This window comes from Schistocerca gregaria, chromosome 3 (assembly GCF_023897955.1).
Source record: "Schistocerca gregaria isolate iqSchGreg1 chromosome 3, iqSchGreg1.2, whole genome shotgun sequence".
Classification (NCBI taxonomy): domain Eukaryota; kingdom Metazoa; phylum Arthropoda; class Insecta; order Orthoptera; family Acrididae; genus Schistocerca; species Schistocerca gregaria.
Window position 1 is genome coordinate 597178792 of NC_064922.1, and position 16307 is coordinate 597195098.

At 35.5% G+C, this 16307-nt stretch overlaps 1 protein-coding gene across 1 annotated transcript in view; it reads right to left on the reverse strand.

Annotated features, from left to right (window-relative positions):
- Positions 1 to 372: 372 nt before the first annotated feature.
- Positions 373 to 16307, reverse strand: part of LOC126355900 (attractin-like protein 1) — a 278201-nt gene continuing 262266 nt past the window's right edge. The window contains exons 22-23 of the mRNA XM_050006409.1: positions 11552 to 11666; positions 373 to 11341 (exon numbers count right to left, since the gene is read on the reverse strand). Of these exons, the coding sequence (XP_049862366.1) occupies positions 11205 to 11341; positions 11552 to 11666 (252 nt within the window). The 3' untranslated portion in view covers positions 373 to 11204. The remainder of the gene's footprint in view (positions 11342 to 11551; positions 11667 to 16307) is intronic.

Here is a 16307-nt window from a genome sequence, read left to right on the forward strand (position 1 = left end):
GCCTAGTATGTGAGGCCCTGTCATAGGTGAAACCCTGGCCAACTGCATGTTGTTTCTCTTTGGAAATATGTGAGGTGGCAGGGTTAGGTGGGACATCCTGTATTTATTCCCCTGCCTTTAAAATCTATGATGCTTTTACTTTTAAATTAAAGCAAACTTTCCAGTTTGAGGCCAGTCTAATCTAAATGAAGCGCGGTACTAACAAATCTAAAAGTGACAGTATTTATGGAGTCACACTGGATTCCAATTCCTGAAAGAATTGAGAAAAAGCCATTACGGTACTTATATATCTCATTCCCTGAAAGATAGTTGAAATAATCCTAATATGTACATCTTGTGGACACGCCAATAGCCAAATGTAGGAGACTGCAGTCTTTGAGCATATGAATCATTTACTTACTCCCATAAAAGATATGAAATCAGGCTGCAGAATTCTTGCACAATCAAAAACTTCCTTATTTCCTAGATTCTCATAAATAAGTGAAAATATCTCAAGCACTCTTATGTCTCAGGTACAACTGATTACAATCTAAATTTTTTGTAGAACCACAACTTGAAATATTGTCAACTAATTTGGAAGAATTATAACTTACATTAAACGATATAAAGCAGCTCTGGTACAATAATTTAGTTGGATGATAAAGATATGAACCATTGAACTGATACAGTCCCAGTATAATTTAGTACTAAATCTTAATTTCACACATAATTGATAACTAATCACAATTGTCATTTTGAAAGGGTGCTTCATTTATTTAACATTGGAATCAGATGTTTTAACAAATCTACAAATTAATCAGAGGTAATAGGTCTATCCAAAATTTTTATTCAACCAATATATGGATATTATTATGTGCTATATGTATCTGAAGATACATGCAGCCACTCATTCACACACACATATACATATGACACCCCTTCCATAACAGTCTTTATCACGAACACCATTAACACATATCAGTATTTCTCATAGCACCAATTACTTCACTCATCACACAATAAAGTTCCCTGGATAAACATATATACAAAGCAATATCAAGGAAACCTTGAAGACAGTAATCTCTTTCAGGAAGCAATGTTCTTCACAAAGATATTGACATTATCACTCAATTTTGGTCTTCTTTTTCTTGTCTATATATGAAAAACAGATCGTTCCTCACAATGTTTGATTATTGCATTTTTTCAATGGTTAACCCATCAGTTTTTGTATTCTCAGCAAATCAGTGCAATTATTTTAGGCCTACATATTAATCTAACGAATTTAAATAAGTTAAAAATAAATAAATGTAATGTAGACTACTCATTGAGTCAGGAATGTAATGCCTAGTGTTTTCATATAAAAGTTATTACCGACACAAGGAAGGGCAACCTGTGGTCTCTGTCTCTAGTCTGTAATGATATTTCTACTGCACAGAAAATTAAGAGCCTATCAGAACTAAGGCTGCAATTGTAAGTTTCATATGAGACTGTAACACCCAACATTTTAAATAATAAGAAACAATTTTTTTACTGCCTAGCAGAATTTTAAAAATAAAGGGATTGAGTTGTTTGTCTAAGATAAACAATACTGAATTAAAAGTTATTGAGTCACACATGATGTTTGGCACTAACTTTAGTTAAAACATGTTTAAGAACTACTGGATTAACACTATACAATTATCTCTAGTTATGAGTCAAGCATCCATCTGTCATACATCATCACCAATTCAAAATTTGCCTAATGCTATTCATGATGAAATCAATTTTCATGTAAAGTGGCAGTGAAAAGAATGGCAACTGATTGTCTAAATAAATTGCTAGGAGAAAGAAAAGGATCCAAAACTAAGCTGAAGCAATAAACGTATTTCAAGTCTTATTTGAGCGCAGCCAGGGTGTGTTGCAATAAAAGTTCAAATATTACATTTATATGTACAGAAGGATGAGGAAATGAGCTTGTACAGCACAAAATTCAAGAAAAGGAAAGCAAACTTAGCAAACAAATATTTGATTATTGGTGAACATGTTGTGTGCTAGAGTATCTGATTTGCTTTTCCTTACTTCTTTCAAATAATTCAGCATTACTTTAAAGTAAATTGCTTAGTGAAATCTGTGACCTATGTGGCATCTCATGATATTTGACAAAAAACTGAAAACAAGACATCATCATCAAAGATTTGTAAGTGTGTATGTGAATTCAATGGCTTCAAAGGACTTATTGAGCATTTAGAACAGAGTAATGCACCAGAGTGGATAGAAAACATTTACTGTTATATAGTAAATTAACTTACTTAGTACACTCTTTTATGTTACACATAATAACCACTCAAGAGGAAATAAAGAGTACTTCCGAAGAAGTCATCTCACTATCAAAATTTGTCAAATACCTGATATACTATCTGGAGATGACATGTTTACAGAAGTCAAGAATTAATTGAAGATGATGGAGGAGGAAGAATTTTGCAGTTGCAATGATTAATATTCTGCTACACCTGCACATATATCTACAACAGTGAAATTCAACACTATCTCTGATTTCCTGTGGAGCACGAGGTCTTTTATATAAGTGCTGTATGTTCTACATCACCATACACCTTTTAATCCTTCAGTGGGGTACAACTGGCATTTTCTATCAGAATTTGCAATGAACAACACAAGCAACTAGTCTAATGGCACTTACAAATAACTTTGCATTTATTTGTCTGCCATACTGTGGATACTATCAACAAGGCTTAAATGTTAAACTCTCTGTAAACTGAAATATCTACTAAGACACAAAATGGGATTTCATTGTTGTTTAGTTTCCATTTTCTCTCTCTTCAATTATTTCACTTGATAACCACCCACAAACTGCTTTGTAAAGTGGCATTATCAATACCCATAATAACAGCTCTTTGAAGACAAGACAAACATCAACTGATATGTGAACTCACATATACTGCTGGGTGAAGAGCCAAAGAAAAGGGTACTGCTAACCACCAGAAAAGTAATTGCACTGATGAGAAAAACAGACAGGCAATTACAACTGATGACAAAAAATAAAGTTGGTAGTTAATTTGCAGATAACAATGAAATAAAAATAAAAGGGAGGAAAAGAGCCATTGGTGTGTGTGTGTGTGGGGGGGGGGGGGGGCTTGTTGGAGCAAGAGGATTGGGGTTGGTAGCAAGATAGGATTGCAACTAAGGTACAATAATAAATAGAAAACAAAAAATAGTTATCAAAATTAATAAGGTAATTGAAAATGTTCGCTTTCTTCACACATTCCAACAACATTGCTACAAGCAATCAGAATATTAAAACACCACCGGCCACCTCAGGTTTAATAACTGTCTTGCATCTCTTCATTAATTTCTTTCTGCTCCAGAAGTACAAAATTTTTCTTTTCCTTTAAAAAATATCCATCTTATAACTTTCTTGATCCCCTTGAAGACAGAAATTTCATTAGGGGTATTCCTTTAAGATAATCAGTGATCTGCAGCAACATAGTTACATTCACTATTTTCAGACCAATTTCTTGTAATTTGTCCATGAAAAATGTGACTTAATTTCTTTCTTTCAAAATTATAACTGACATTTTCATTATGTCAAATTTCTGGCCTGCCTGGAAAAAGTGGGGGAAGCTCAAATCCATTTACTCTGATAATCAGATCTCCAAGTAGTTTTTCACCACCACTACTCTCTTATTTTTTTTAGTGTAATGAAAGCAAATATGCATTTCGTTGACAATTTTTATAGTTGTCTCTTCCATACCCGAGAACAAATGAAGAGTGAGAAGACAACATAGCCACAATATAGTCAACATTTTCAAAAAATACATAACAGCCACCACTGAAGCTTTTAAAATTTGTATCATGACACAAGGACTGTAACATGACAGCTGATTCAAATGTTAATTACAGAAGGTAATATAATGAATAATGATGAAAATTATCAGAAAGTACAGTCTACAAAATCACAATCCTCCAAAATACAATAGAATAAACAAGTAAAGAGATCATCACTTAAGTTCTCTCTATATGATCAACTGATAATAAGCTGTTTAATGTCCAGTTATTTTCATCTGCCATAAAGAAATTCTGTCCTAGAGATTCTAGTCTATATAGTTCGATCACAGCCAGACAAAGAGAGCTGCACCAAAGAACCACAACACCTTCTAACAATTTTCCATATATATGGGTACACAGATTGACAAATGGAGTGGGTGTTGCAGTCAAAATCAACACTGTCTGAGACTGAGGTTGGACAGAAAAAGAAAAGATAAGAATCATCTTATGCTGATCCAGTCTCAGGAAAGACTGGTTGATTCCTACAGAAAAATGAAATTGAATGTATTACACTCACACCAATAAAGATGAAAAGTCATATTTGTGACGTTTAAGATGTTTTAGGACTCTGAAATGTGTGTATAAAATGGCAGGTTATATATGGATCACACTATTAAACAGTTGAGGAGATGTGCAAGGAACATCACTGACTCACTGTACTAAAACAACCAGGAAAATGCAGCTTTGGCACTGTCTTGAATATAATCATGAAATGAAATACTATGTACCCAGTATTATGGTGAAAGTGCAGAGTATCTGGGGCAGATGCCTAAGGAATGTATTAAAATAAAGATTAATTAAATCTAATAAAATGGGATGGAGGTTCCAATTTACATAAAGGTTGGGATATGACACTCTATTTAGTAAGATCTCACTGGCCTTCTTATCTGTCAGGGCTGGGAAATACTGAGGAAATTTGTATTTCATGGAATAACTATGTGGGTTCAGAAAAGTAAATGAATATCAAAGGGTGTACCCAGTACTGGGAGACAAACTCTGGTGTAAGTGGCAGTATGGCACCAACAATACTTCACAATCTGCCTGAAGAGCATGCAGTGAGTACACTAATTGCACAGCTTGCTGTTCCTGAAGAAAGGGAGTGGTTTGGTCATTGAAATATTGTGCAAATATGGAATCAACAACTCATTTGAACACATCAAGGCAATTGTTTATCCAGTCTCTAACCACATTAGAAAGTCTTATCAATGAATCTATGCATATAGCTTTCCTTCACAACCACCCACATTTTAGACTTCCATACTTTTCTAAGTGCACGCCAAAAATATGTAGATAATAATTGTTTCCTAGTCAGTAGAATGATTTATTAGTGTAAATGTTTTTGTTTGGAAAATATGCCTGACTACTGTATCACTTCTTTAATAATAAATGTGGTGCAGCTTTGCCTGTTGAGCATAGACTGACACAAAGGCTCTTACCCAAACATAAATCAATAATGGCTGGCTGGACAGACTATCACACAGTAACAAGGAGAAGCTCAGATTGGTGGACAGATGCATATAAGGGACATGCAGATGAATAAAGAGTTAAATAGTTTAGAAGAAGTCATATTTACTTGTGTCTATCCACAAACCAGTCCAACTACTTTAAAATGACTGTTGGTCTGCCAGTTAAATCACACACAATTTTTAACCACAGGTTTTTCATTATCCAAATTAGAAATCTTTTCTAAACCAAATAAATTTCAAAGTGTGTGTGTGTGTGTGTGTGTGTGTGTGTGTGTGTGTGTGTGTGTGTGTGTTTTTCGCAGACATGACTGAGTGCACAAGTGTATCGACATAATGACATAATGATGTTATGACAAGCCTACTGTGGTGGAATGTGTGAACAAAGAGCAATATTTATTGAATAATGTTCTTTTAAGCTTTCAATTGTCAGTAAACTGAACAGATATGTACAATCAATATAGCAAAAATTACCTCTCTATCAGTACAAATTACCAGCGAACTGCTAAACTCTTAACAACAGTGACAGAACTAAAAGTAAATTTATGGTCTGCATACAGTCTGCACTTTCCTTAAGAAAACATTACCTGATTGTTCTACTACACTGATGTGTATTCCAAAAATTTTAGAATCAAGTTTACTACTTCATGGGCAATAAACACTGATTTGATTATTCATGACAGATTAAAAATGGGATTTAGTGATATACACACTGTTCACTGGCAGTTCTATTTCTACGATGCCTTCTGCAAATGATTCACAAACAGAATGACAGCTACAGGCTGTAATTACACCAAGCCTTTCCATTTCAACTTCACAGGGCCTTCAAAAATATCTGGTTTGTATGGTCAGTAATGATAATTTTCACAGCCTATGATTGTTGTGGCTACCACTACATAAAATCTGAGAACTGTGTTTGTGACATACAAAAGACTTATCATAAAAAAACAATTTCGATCATTACATTTCCTGCAGATTGGCAACATGCACTTTACATTTTTGTAGTTTTGTTAGAACTAAACAAATACTGTTCAAGCACATGAAAGTGCAATTAAAGTGGTACATTTCTAACCAGAAGGAAGAAGAAAGAAGACTAAAATGCAATACTCTGAATTTAAGACAATGACAACTAAAATTAATTTTAGTCTGATGTCCCTTGGATGTGAAATGCTTACATGCAAATATCAACACCAAATAATATTGGCTGATTTTATAAAACAACATTATTTACACACAAGGCTTCATTTCTAAAAAAAAAAATTATTGCATAGGAAGGATGTACTGTGAGTACAAAGGAATGTTTGTGCCAACATAAACAAACTGTTGTTCCTTTGAAACAAGTTATCAGAATACTGCCAACAAATGCAGAGTCTGAGGCATTAAAAACAGTAAAAAATACCACATACATAAAAATTAGTCAAATTATGAATATTAACTAAAAAATAGTGATAGGCATGTACCAGGAAAAGAATTCTGCTTTCACAACAATATAATGAGTCCTTATACTGGACTTATTAAATGCACTGTACAGGACAACAATATTAAACAGAACAAATAATGAATATGTATATGATATAACACATTAAGACCATTTCCATAACATTTGATATGCTCATAAATAAATAAATCATTAAATAAAAATAAAAATGTGTACTTGAAAATTACAAAAAATATATTAAAAAAGACTGTACAAATAATAAACTTTCATTTTTTTTACAAGAGTAAAAACAGTTCATAGGATAAATAATTACATCAATGGTTACTTCAGATCCTTTAGTTCATTTTCTGAAACTGAGTATTTTGTTATCATCTCTCTCCACTTTGAAAAATATTGTAAAGTTTGTGACAACAATACGAAAAGGTATCAAACTGAATAAAGGTAGTTACAAATGTGTACATAACTACAATAGATAATGCTGTGTAGTCACAATATACAAAGTAAATACTAAAGGTTGTATAAAGGAAAGTTCCCATCATGGAAATAAACAAACAACAAAGACAGGGAAAAGATAAAAAAAAAGGGAAGGCAACAAAAATGGGGCATTTCATCAATACAAGACATTAAGTACACAACAGAAACATCTGAAGAACAAATCCCAGAAACCACACTTATCTACCATAGGAGCCAATAAGAGTTAACCATTTACAATAATATGTTGCTGACAAACACTACAACAAGGACAAGGGAAAAAGTCAAAAGAGAAAAACTAAAATGGAAAAGAAAAAGAAGACCCTGCAAAACAAAAATTCAGTTACAAACAATGAAAGCATAAAACCAACAGACAGAAAAATACGTACACAGACAAAAAGAAAAGTAAAATAATAAAAATTAGTTTATCACAGTCAAAGACAAATTTTGGGGGTAAAGCAGTAAAAGGAGAAAGAGGACAGGGTGAAATTAAATAAATCTGTCAGAGATAAGGATAACAAACTTAATTTCCCTTTAAGGTCTGCTGAATCACATATGAAAGAAATAACTTCAGAAATGGAAAATCCAGGTTGGAATATAACAGTATTACGAAAAGGATAGTTGCTATTCACCATACAGTGGAAATGCTGATTCGCAGATAGGCACAACAAACAGACTGTCAGAAAATGAGCTACGGCCAACAAGGACTTTGTCAGAGACAGAAAACACACACACACACACACACACACACACACACACACACACACACACACGCGACCACAGTCTTTAGCTGCTGTGGCTTCAGCAGTCAGAGACTGTGGCCATATGTGTGTGAGTTGCGTTTGCATTGTGTGTGTGTGTGTGTGTGTGTGTGTGTGTGTGTGTGTGTGTGTGTGTTTTCTATCTCTGAGGAAGGCCTTGTTGGCCAAAAACTCATTTTGTGAGAGTCTTTTTGTTGTGCCTATCTGCGAATCAGCATCTCTGCTATATGGTGAGTAGCAACTATCCTTTTCACAATATTGTTAAATATCTTCAGAAGATATGTAAGACATTAGTAGTTGAAAGTGAGCCCCAGCACTTACATAGAGCATCAAATATTGATAGTTCTGGCACTGGAGAGCATGTATGTGATGGGAGAACAAATATCGAATTTCATTCGTTTTTGGAAACTTCTAAGGAGCACACAACTATCTGCTGTTCGTGGTGCAAGCTTTCTTAACACCATTATACATATATTTACCATCATGGAGAGGCAATGAGAAGTAGTAAGTGGCTATGTAGTATATGCATATATAATGCATACATATATCCAATTATACCATTGCTCTGATAGTGAGACACGTCATTACATAAGACAGAGAAAGTAAGCACAAGGTTTTTCATGGGGACAAAATGTCGTGGAGGATAATAATCTGGATAATTTTTTAGAGAAACAATGCCTGAGTGTACATGCTCTGGTCACAGTGGTATGTTCTCCAAAAGACTCTTGATATGTAGAGCCACTATACATCAGCACTCACATGCAATGTTAATTGACTAACTTTTTGTTAGAACATATCATTACAACTGCCATAACAATCACCAATATTTCAACTTCTATACAGAAACTGCCCCTTTAACTGCAGGCTCTACTTCAACCAGCATCTCAAGTCTCTACCTTCTGTAAAGGACATAATCCTAAAGAATTTACTCGTAGACCCTGTTCACTTGTTGAAGATTTGCGCTGATGACTGACACAACAAAAGGTATGTGGTACATTTACCTCATTTACTGCTACTGGTACATTGAATGCTACTATTTATTACTGACAAAAGCTTCATTTAGTTATTCCGTGGTCTCAAAACTTTCTGGCTAATGTGGCATAATAGGATAGTATGTGTATGATATTACATTGCATATTATCCCAGTTCTATTGGTTTCAGTCATTTTAATTTTATCAGCTATTGGGGGCTGTGGGCAAAGGTCTGGTCTATGTTCCTGCACTCATCTCAGATCAAATTGTGTATCTCTCACACATGAAACTGCTTCATTAGAGCATTACCCTGCTTGGTTCCACAATGCACGCATCAGTTTTAAAAGAGACATAAGAACTTTACAACAGTTGCAAGACTTACTATAGAGAAAACTGTGGTCACACACTATTTGTAAAATTTTAAATCTGGCAGGTGTTCAAGGGAACTGAAGACTGTACAAGAATACCACTGGGGGCTATACACTACGACACCTGTTATCTCAAATGGTACACATTACTACAACATCCAGTTAAACTCTATAGTGGATGAATGTGACAATGGAATATGCTTTTATAACAATCATGACACAATCAAACCAGTGATGCTATGTCACTATAATATAAATAGGGGAACAATTTAATATAAAAGAAGGACCAGCAGTGGAAACTGCATTCTGTGTAATCCTCAAACAGGTAAACTGTGACAGTCAATGTTAAATTTATAACTGAATGTTGTTGTAATCTGGACTGCAGAAGTGAATGGAGTGTAAGGACAAAGACTGTGGGCAGCTACCCTCTCTTGTGTGCATCTTGTTAGTGTTAATGTATACCCTAAATGATAATTTCATCACTGGGGTCTATATACTGGAAATAAGTATGTTATTATGTCAGAGCACAGAATCATAACTGAAAGGGTTTTCATCATGAGTAAAAACAGTAACAAAAATTTACAAGCTTGGACTGCTTATTTTGAGGCAAATTTTCAATAATAACAGAATCAATCACAAAGTGAGTCTTAACTTCGTAAGATTATAAATGTGTACGCTTATTGTAAGTGACCACTTACTGAAATGCAAATTTCATTATGGCTAATGAAAGTTTTACAGGAGATTTGTCATTTTTAATAGTAGGTTATATAACAGCCTTCACCTGCCCAGTTACTGATGTTAAATTTTACAAAAAGTCTGAGAAGATTTTTGAAAGATGTGATATTTCTGTTTCAGCATCCTGTTCACCAAGAACTGTATCATCTAAAGTATACTACCACCTAATATGTGCAAGGATTGTTTGGCATTCCATGTCCACAACTTCGATATTCTTTCAAATTACTTATGGGCAGTTTCTATTCAACAAATGACTAGCTACAAATTCAGAACTGTCCCAACATCCTTCCTGTGGTCTTTGTCCTGTTTTAACTGTTCATAGATCACATTCTCACAGTATAACATACAAAATATTCATAATTTCTTTTTAAATTGTTCTCTCTAGATCTATTTCTTTTTGATTATACACTACCTTCCCCTCTGAGTGGGAATTTTGTTGTACTCTTTAACACACTCTCAAATCTTGTCGTTTCTAGAATGATGTACTGAAGAGTTCAGTTAATTTTTTAGAGTGCCGTATTAATGTCGCTGACAGTCATCACATTTACCAAAACTATGCACTATGTCTCATGCCCATACTTAGTTCTTATTACTGACCAGCTTGTCCAGGGATAATTACCTTCCCTCTCCATAATTAATTACTGAAATGATCTCTGCAGCTATAGGTATTCAGTTGACAACATTTATAATTGTCTTTTGACTTACTGAAATTTGTTCTTTCATCTACCTTTACTCAAGTTCGATATCCCTATTTTAATTTCACATTTAGATTATATAAAAAGATATCACTTTCTCTTAAGAGAATGGAAGTCTTATGCTTTGCAGGAAATGCAAATAATTATAAGAATAATAATAAGTTAAGATACTAATCAGTCCTTTAGATAACACCGGGAGAGAGGATTGCAAAAAAGGGGATGCACCAGCACATAGGATGGTAAGTGAACACTTAACATTAGTCTTTTGACTAGATTCCTTTTTTTCTTAAAAAACTTAATACCTAGCACACTGTCTTGTAGAAAACAGAAGAAATCCTTTGGATTAGACACCAGTTTGTTGATTCACACGATCAGCTAAACTAATGACACAGCAAGAATCTTGTGGCATGCTACACTATCACAGCTTGCTCAATCTGCACACGTTAGTGCTGAATGAGAACTTCACGAAATAGCCAACTTGGGACTGCTGAAGATATGACGCTATATACAGCTGTCAGGATGCTGACTTGAAAGAGATTTTCGAGATTTTGCCTTTGCTTCAGTTTTTCCTGTGGGATCTATGCTCACTTTCCTTGGGTTTCCAAGAGTTACCAGGGCTGATGCAACTGCTAATCCAGCTGAAAACAAGAGTAGTATATTTGTGTATATAACTTTTAATTCTATTAACTGTGTGAATAATATTTACATTATTCTACACAAAAATAAAAGAACTTTATAAGTAACATAATTTCAAGTAAAGTAGTCCAATTATTACAATAACATAAAAAGATTGGGCTAGTCATAATTTTTTTAACTATCATTTTGTGTAGCAAAAGCCAGAAGTTTACCTGACTGCCCTGGAGGCGTATACATTTCGCCACCTGTTGGAAGCCTGACCAGCAGGGACAAAACTGCTGCTCTGTTTCCACAACAAGGCTCAAGAGCTATGGGACTTGGTGAATCCTGTAACAAATAAATTCTTACAAGAATGTCTACAATGATGTTTGGCAACCCATTTAAAATAAAGAACAAGGCAACAAAGAAGGCATCAAACACATAACAATGTTTTACAGTGCTGGATGGGGCACTGATTGGAATTTGTGGAGTAGTGGCAGCAGTAGATATTGTGTGTTTAAAAAAGGGAGGAGGATTGAAATTAGACGACCTCAGTGCTACACTAACACTTCTAAACCACAAGCTCCAAAACAAACATCAACATGACTCCATGATCTTAGGCCTTGGTTTGACAACATCATGTTACATGCATAAGTATAAACAGTTCATCTTGCTGGGATTGTTTAAGTCAGAAAATGCTAAGTGAGTCTTTATAGTCTCTGGTTATGTACCAGCATTGGGGAATCAAACTTTCAGTACAGAAATATGACATGAACCACAGCCTAATGCCCATAAAACAAAAAACTCCATGGACACACAAACTGGCCATGAAAACCTGCACTGTGTTAACCAATAATCATTCTTCCCGCAGACCATTCACAACTAAGAGGATGGGGTAAGTAGCAGTGGCACGCAAAGTACACTTCACTATATACCATACATGGCTTGTGAATACCCCTAACTTACGTGATATGTGGGACCAAGAGATAACCATGTAAGTCGAACATGTGTAAGCCCGGATCCAATTTTGCATATAAATCCAAACAAACTGTGTTCAGTTGGAATTGGAGACTAACAAAAACAACATATTAGAAAAAAAAGTTTAATAAAATGTTCAACAATACAAGAAATTATATTACAGTACAGTACCATGGATTACAACAATGTAAATTGAAGTTATTGTGATGTAGAAGGCTGCCTAAAATGTCATGTGATGAGTCAATTTTTTTTCTTCATCTCACTCAAAATTTCCTTGTGAAACACTAATAAACTTTTTATTCACCATTCTGTAGCATAAATGAGCATTTCATTGGAGTCTATATTTGTAATCCATTTCCAACTAACTCAGGCCTTCTGTCAAATTTGCAACTGTCATTTTATCTTCTGACTGAAATTATTCTGAGGTTTCAGGTTGTTCATTGTTTTGTTCTTGCTCATGCGTTTCTATAAACTTATCAACTGTCTCAGCTCATGATTGTGTGACTTCAGCAGTTCTTGAATTTCATGACCATCCAACTCTGAATTTAACTCTCTGGCACAACTGATCACTTCTTCACACACATTATCAATTTGATCAGGATGTGGTACTGATTCCCCCTGGGTTTCAGATAGGGGTGGGTTGGTGTTGAGGTTGGGGTTAGGGTGTGAGAGTGTGGGGAGGGGGAGAAAGAAAAGTGGACAGTTTTTTCCCGATGCCATTTAATGTTTTTTTGTGAAATTTCATTCCAAGATTGGACAAAAATTCTCATGAGATCAAAAACATTGAACTGCTCTCAAAAGTCTTTAGCAGAGGGCTCACTGTTTTGTCTAATAGCTTCACATAGAAGCGCAAACTATTTTCTCATCTAGTAAGCTTTAAATGTTTTAATGACTCCATGGTCCATCAGTTGAAGCACGGTGGTTACATCTGGTGACAAAAATACAACTTTCACATGTATCAAAATTGATTACAGTAACAGGAGGATTACCTGATGCACTGTCCATTAACAACATCACTTTAAATGGGTTTTGTTTTAATTGGCAATATTATTCAACTTCAGGTATGAAGTGGTGATCAAACCAGTCCTCAAAAAGGAAGTTCTCACCCTAGCTTTAGCATTCAACTTCTAAATCAAAGCCAACCCAGCTTTAGATTTATTTTTTATAACTTTTGGGTTTTCTGAGTGATAAACTAAGAGAGATTTTAATTTACAATCACCAGCTTCATTCACGTCGACTGTTGTTGTGGTCTTCAGTCCTGAGACTGGTTTGATGCAGCTCTCCATGCTACTCTATCTTGTCCAAGCTGCTTCATCTCCCGGTACCTACTGCAGCCTACATCCTTCTGTATCTGCTTAGTGTATTCATCTCCTGGTCTCCCTCTACGATTTTTACCCTCCACACTGCCCTCCAATGCTAAATTTGTGATCCCTTGATGCCTCAGAACATTTCCTACCAACCGGTCCCTTCTTCTTGTCAAGTTGTGCCACAAATTCCTCTTCTCCCCAATTCTATCCAATACCTCCTCATTAGTTATATCATCTACCCATCTAATCTTCAGCATTCTTCTGTAAAAACCACAGTACGAAAGCTTCTATTCTCTTCTTGTCCGAACTATTTATTGTCCATGTTTCACTTCCATACATGGCTACCCTCCATAGAAATACTCTCGGAAACGACTTCCTGGCACTTCAATCTATTCTTGATGTTAAAAATTTCTCTTCTTCAGAAACGCTTTCCTTGCCGTTGCCAGTCTACATTTTATATCCTCTCTACTTAGGCGACCATCATCAGTTATTTTGCTCCCCAAACAGCAAAACTCCTTTACTACTTTAAGTGTCTCATTCCCTAATCTAATTCCCTCAGCATCACCAAAGTTAACTCGACTACATTCCGTTATACTCGTTTGCTTTAGTTGATTTTTGATTTTCATCTTATACTCTCCTTTCAAGACACTGTCCATTCCGTTCAACTGCTCTTCCAAGACCTTTGCAGTATCTGACAGAATTACAATGTCATCGGCGAACCTCAAGGTTTTTATTTCTCCTCCACTGATTTTAATACCCACTCCAAATTTTTCTTTTGTTCCCTTTATTGCTTGCTCAATATACAGACTGAATAACATCAGGGAGAGGCAACAACCCTGTCTCACTCCCTTCCCAACCGCTGCTTCCCTTTCATGTCCCTCGACTCTCATAACTGCCATCTGGTTTCTGTACAAACTGTAAATAGCCTTTCGCTCCCTGTATTTTACTCGCTCCCTGTATTACCCCTGCCACCTTCAGAATTTGGAAGAGAGTATTCCAGTCAACATTGTCAAATACTTTCTCTAAGTCTACAAACACTAGAAACGTAGGTTTGCCTTTTCTTAATCTAGCTTCTAAGATAAGTTGTAGGGTCAGTATTGCCTCACATGTTCCAACATTTCTACAGAATCTACACTGATCTTCCCTGAAGTCAGCTTCTACCAGTTTTTCCGTTTGTCTGTAAATAATTCACGTTAGTATTTTGTAGCCGTGACTTATTAAACTGATAGTTTGGCAATTTTCACATCTGTCAACACCTGCTTTCTTTGGGATTGGAATTATTATAGTCTTCTTGAAGTTTGAGGGTATTTCACCTGTCTCACACATTTTACTAACCAGATGGTAGAGTTTTGTCAGGACTGGCTCTCCCAAGGCTGTTAGTAGTTCTAATGGAATGTTGTCTACTCCCAGGGCCTTGTTTCGACTCAGGTCTTTCAGTGCACTGTCAAACTCTTTACACAGTATCATATTTCCCATTTCATCTTCATCTACATCCTCTTCCATTTCCATAATATTGCCATCAAGTACCTCGCCCTTGTATAGACCCTCTATATACTCCTTCCATCTTTCTGCTTTTCCTTCTTTGCTTAGAACCGGGTTTTCATCTGAGCTCTTGATATTCATACAAGTGGTTCTCTTTTCTCCAAAGGTCTCTTTAATTTTCTTGTAGGTAGTATCGATCTCACCCCTAGTGAGATATGCCTCTACATCCTTATAATTGTCTTCTAGCCATGACTGCTTAGCCATTTTGCACTTCCTGTCAATCTAATTTTTGAGACATTTGTATTCCTTTTTGCCTGCTTCATTTACTGTAATTTTATATTTTCTCCTTTCATCAATTAAATTCAATATTTTTTCTGTCACACAAGGATTTCTACTAGACCTCAACTTTTGTACCTACTTGATCCTCTGCTGCCTTCACTACTTCATCCCTCAAAGCTACCCATTCTTCTTCTACTGCTTTTCTTTCCCCCATGCTTGTCAACAGTTCCCTTATGCTCTCCCTGAAACTCTGTACAACCTCTGGTTTAGTGAGTTTATCCTGGTCCCATCTCCTTAAATTCCCACCTTTTTGCAGTTTCTTCAGTTTTAATCTACAGTTCATAACCAATAGATTGCGGTCAGAGTCCTTCTTCCATGTATACAACCTTCTTTTATGATTCCTGAACCAAGTGTTAGCTATGATTAAGTTATGCTCTGTGCAAAATTCTACCAGGCAGATTCCTTTCATTTCTTGCTCCCAATCCATATTCACCTACTATGTTTCCTTCTCTTCCTTTTCCTATATCGAATGCCAGTCACCCATGACTATTAAATTTTTAACTCCCTTCATTTTCTGAATAATTTCTTTTATCTCATTATACATTTCTTCAATTTCATCGTCTGCTGAGCTAGTTGGCATATAAACTTTTACTACTGTAGTAGGCGTGGGCTTCGTGTCTATCTTGGCCAAAAAAATATGTTCACTACGTTTTTTGTAGTAGCTTAGCCGCACTCCTATTTTTTTTAAATTCATTATTAAACCTACTCCTGCATTACCCCTATTTGCTTTTGTATTTATAACCCTGTATTCACCTGACCAAAAGTCTTGTTCCTCCTGCCACCTAACTTCGCTAATTCCCACTATATCTAACTTTAACCTGTCTATTTCCTATTTTTACATTTTCTAACCTACCCGTCCGATGAGGGGATCTGACATTCCACA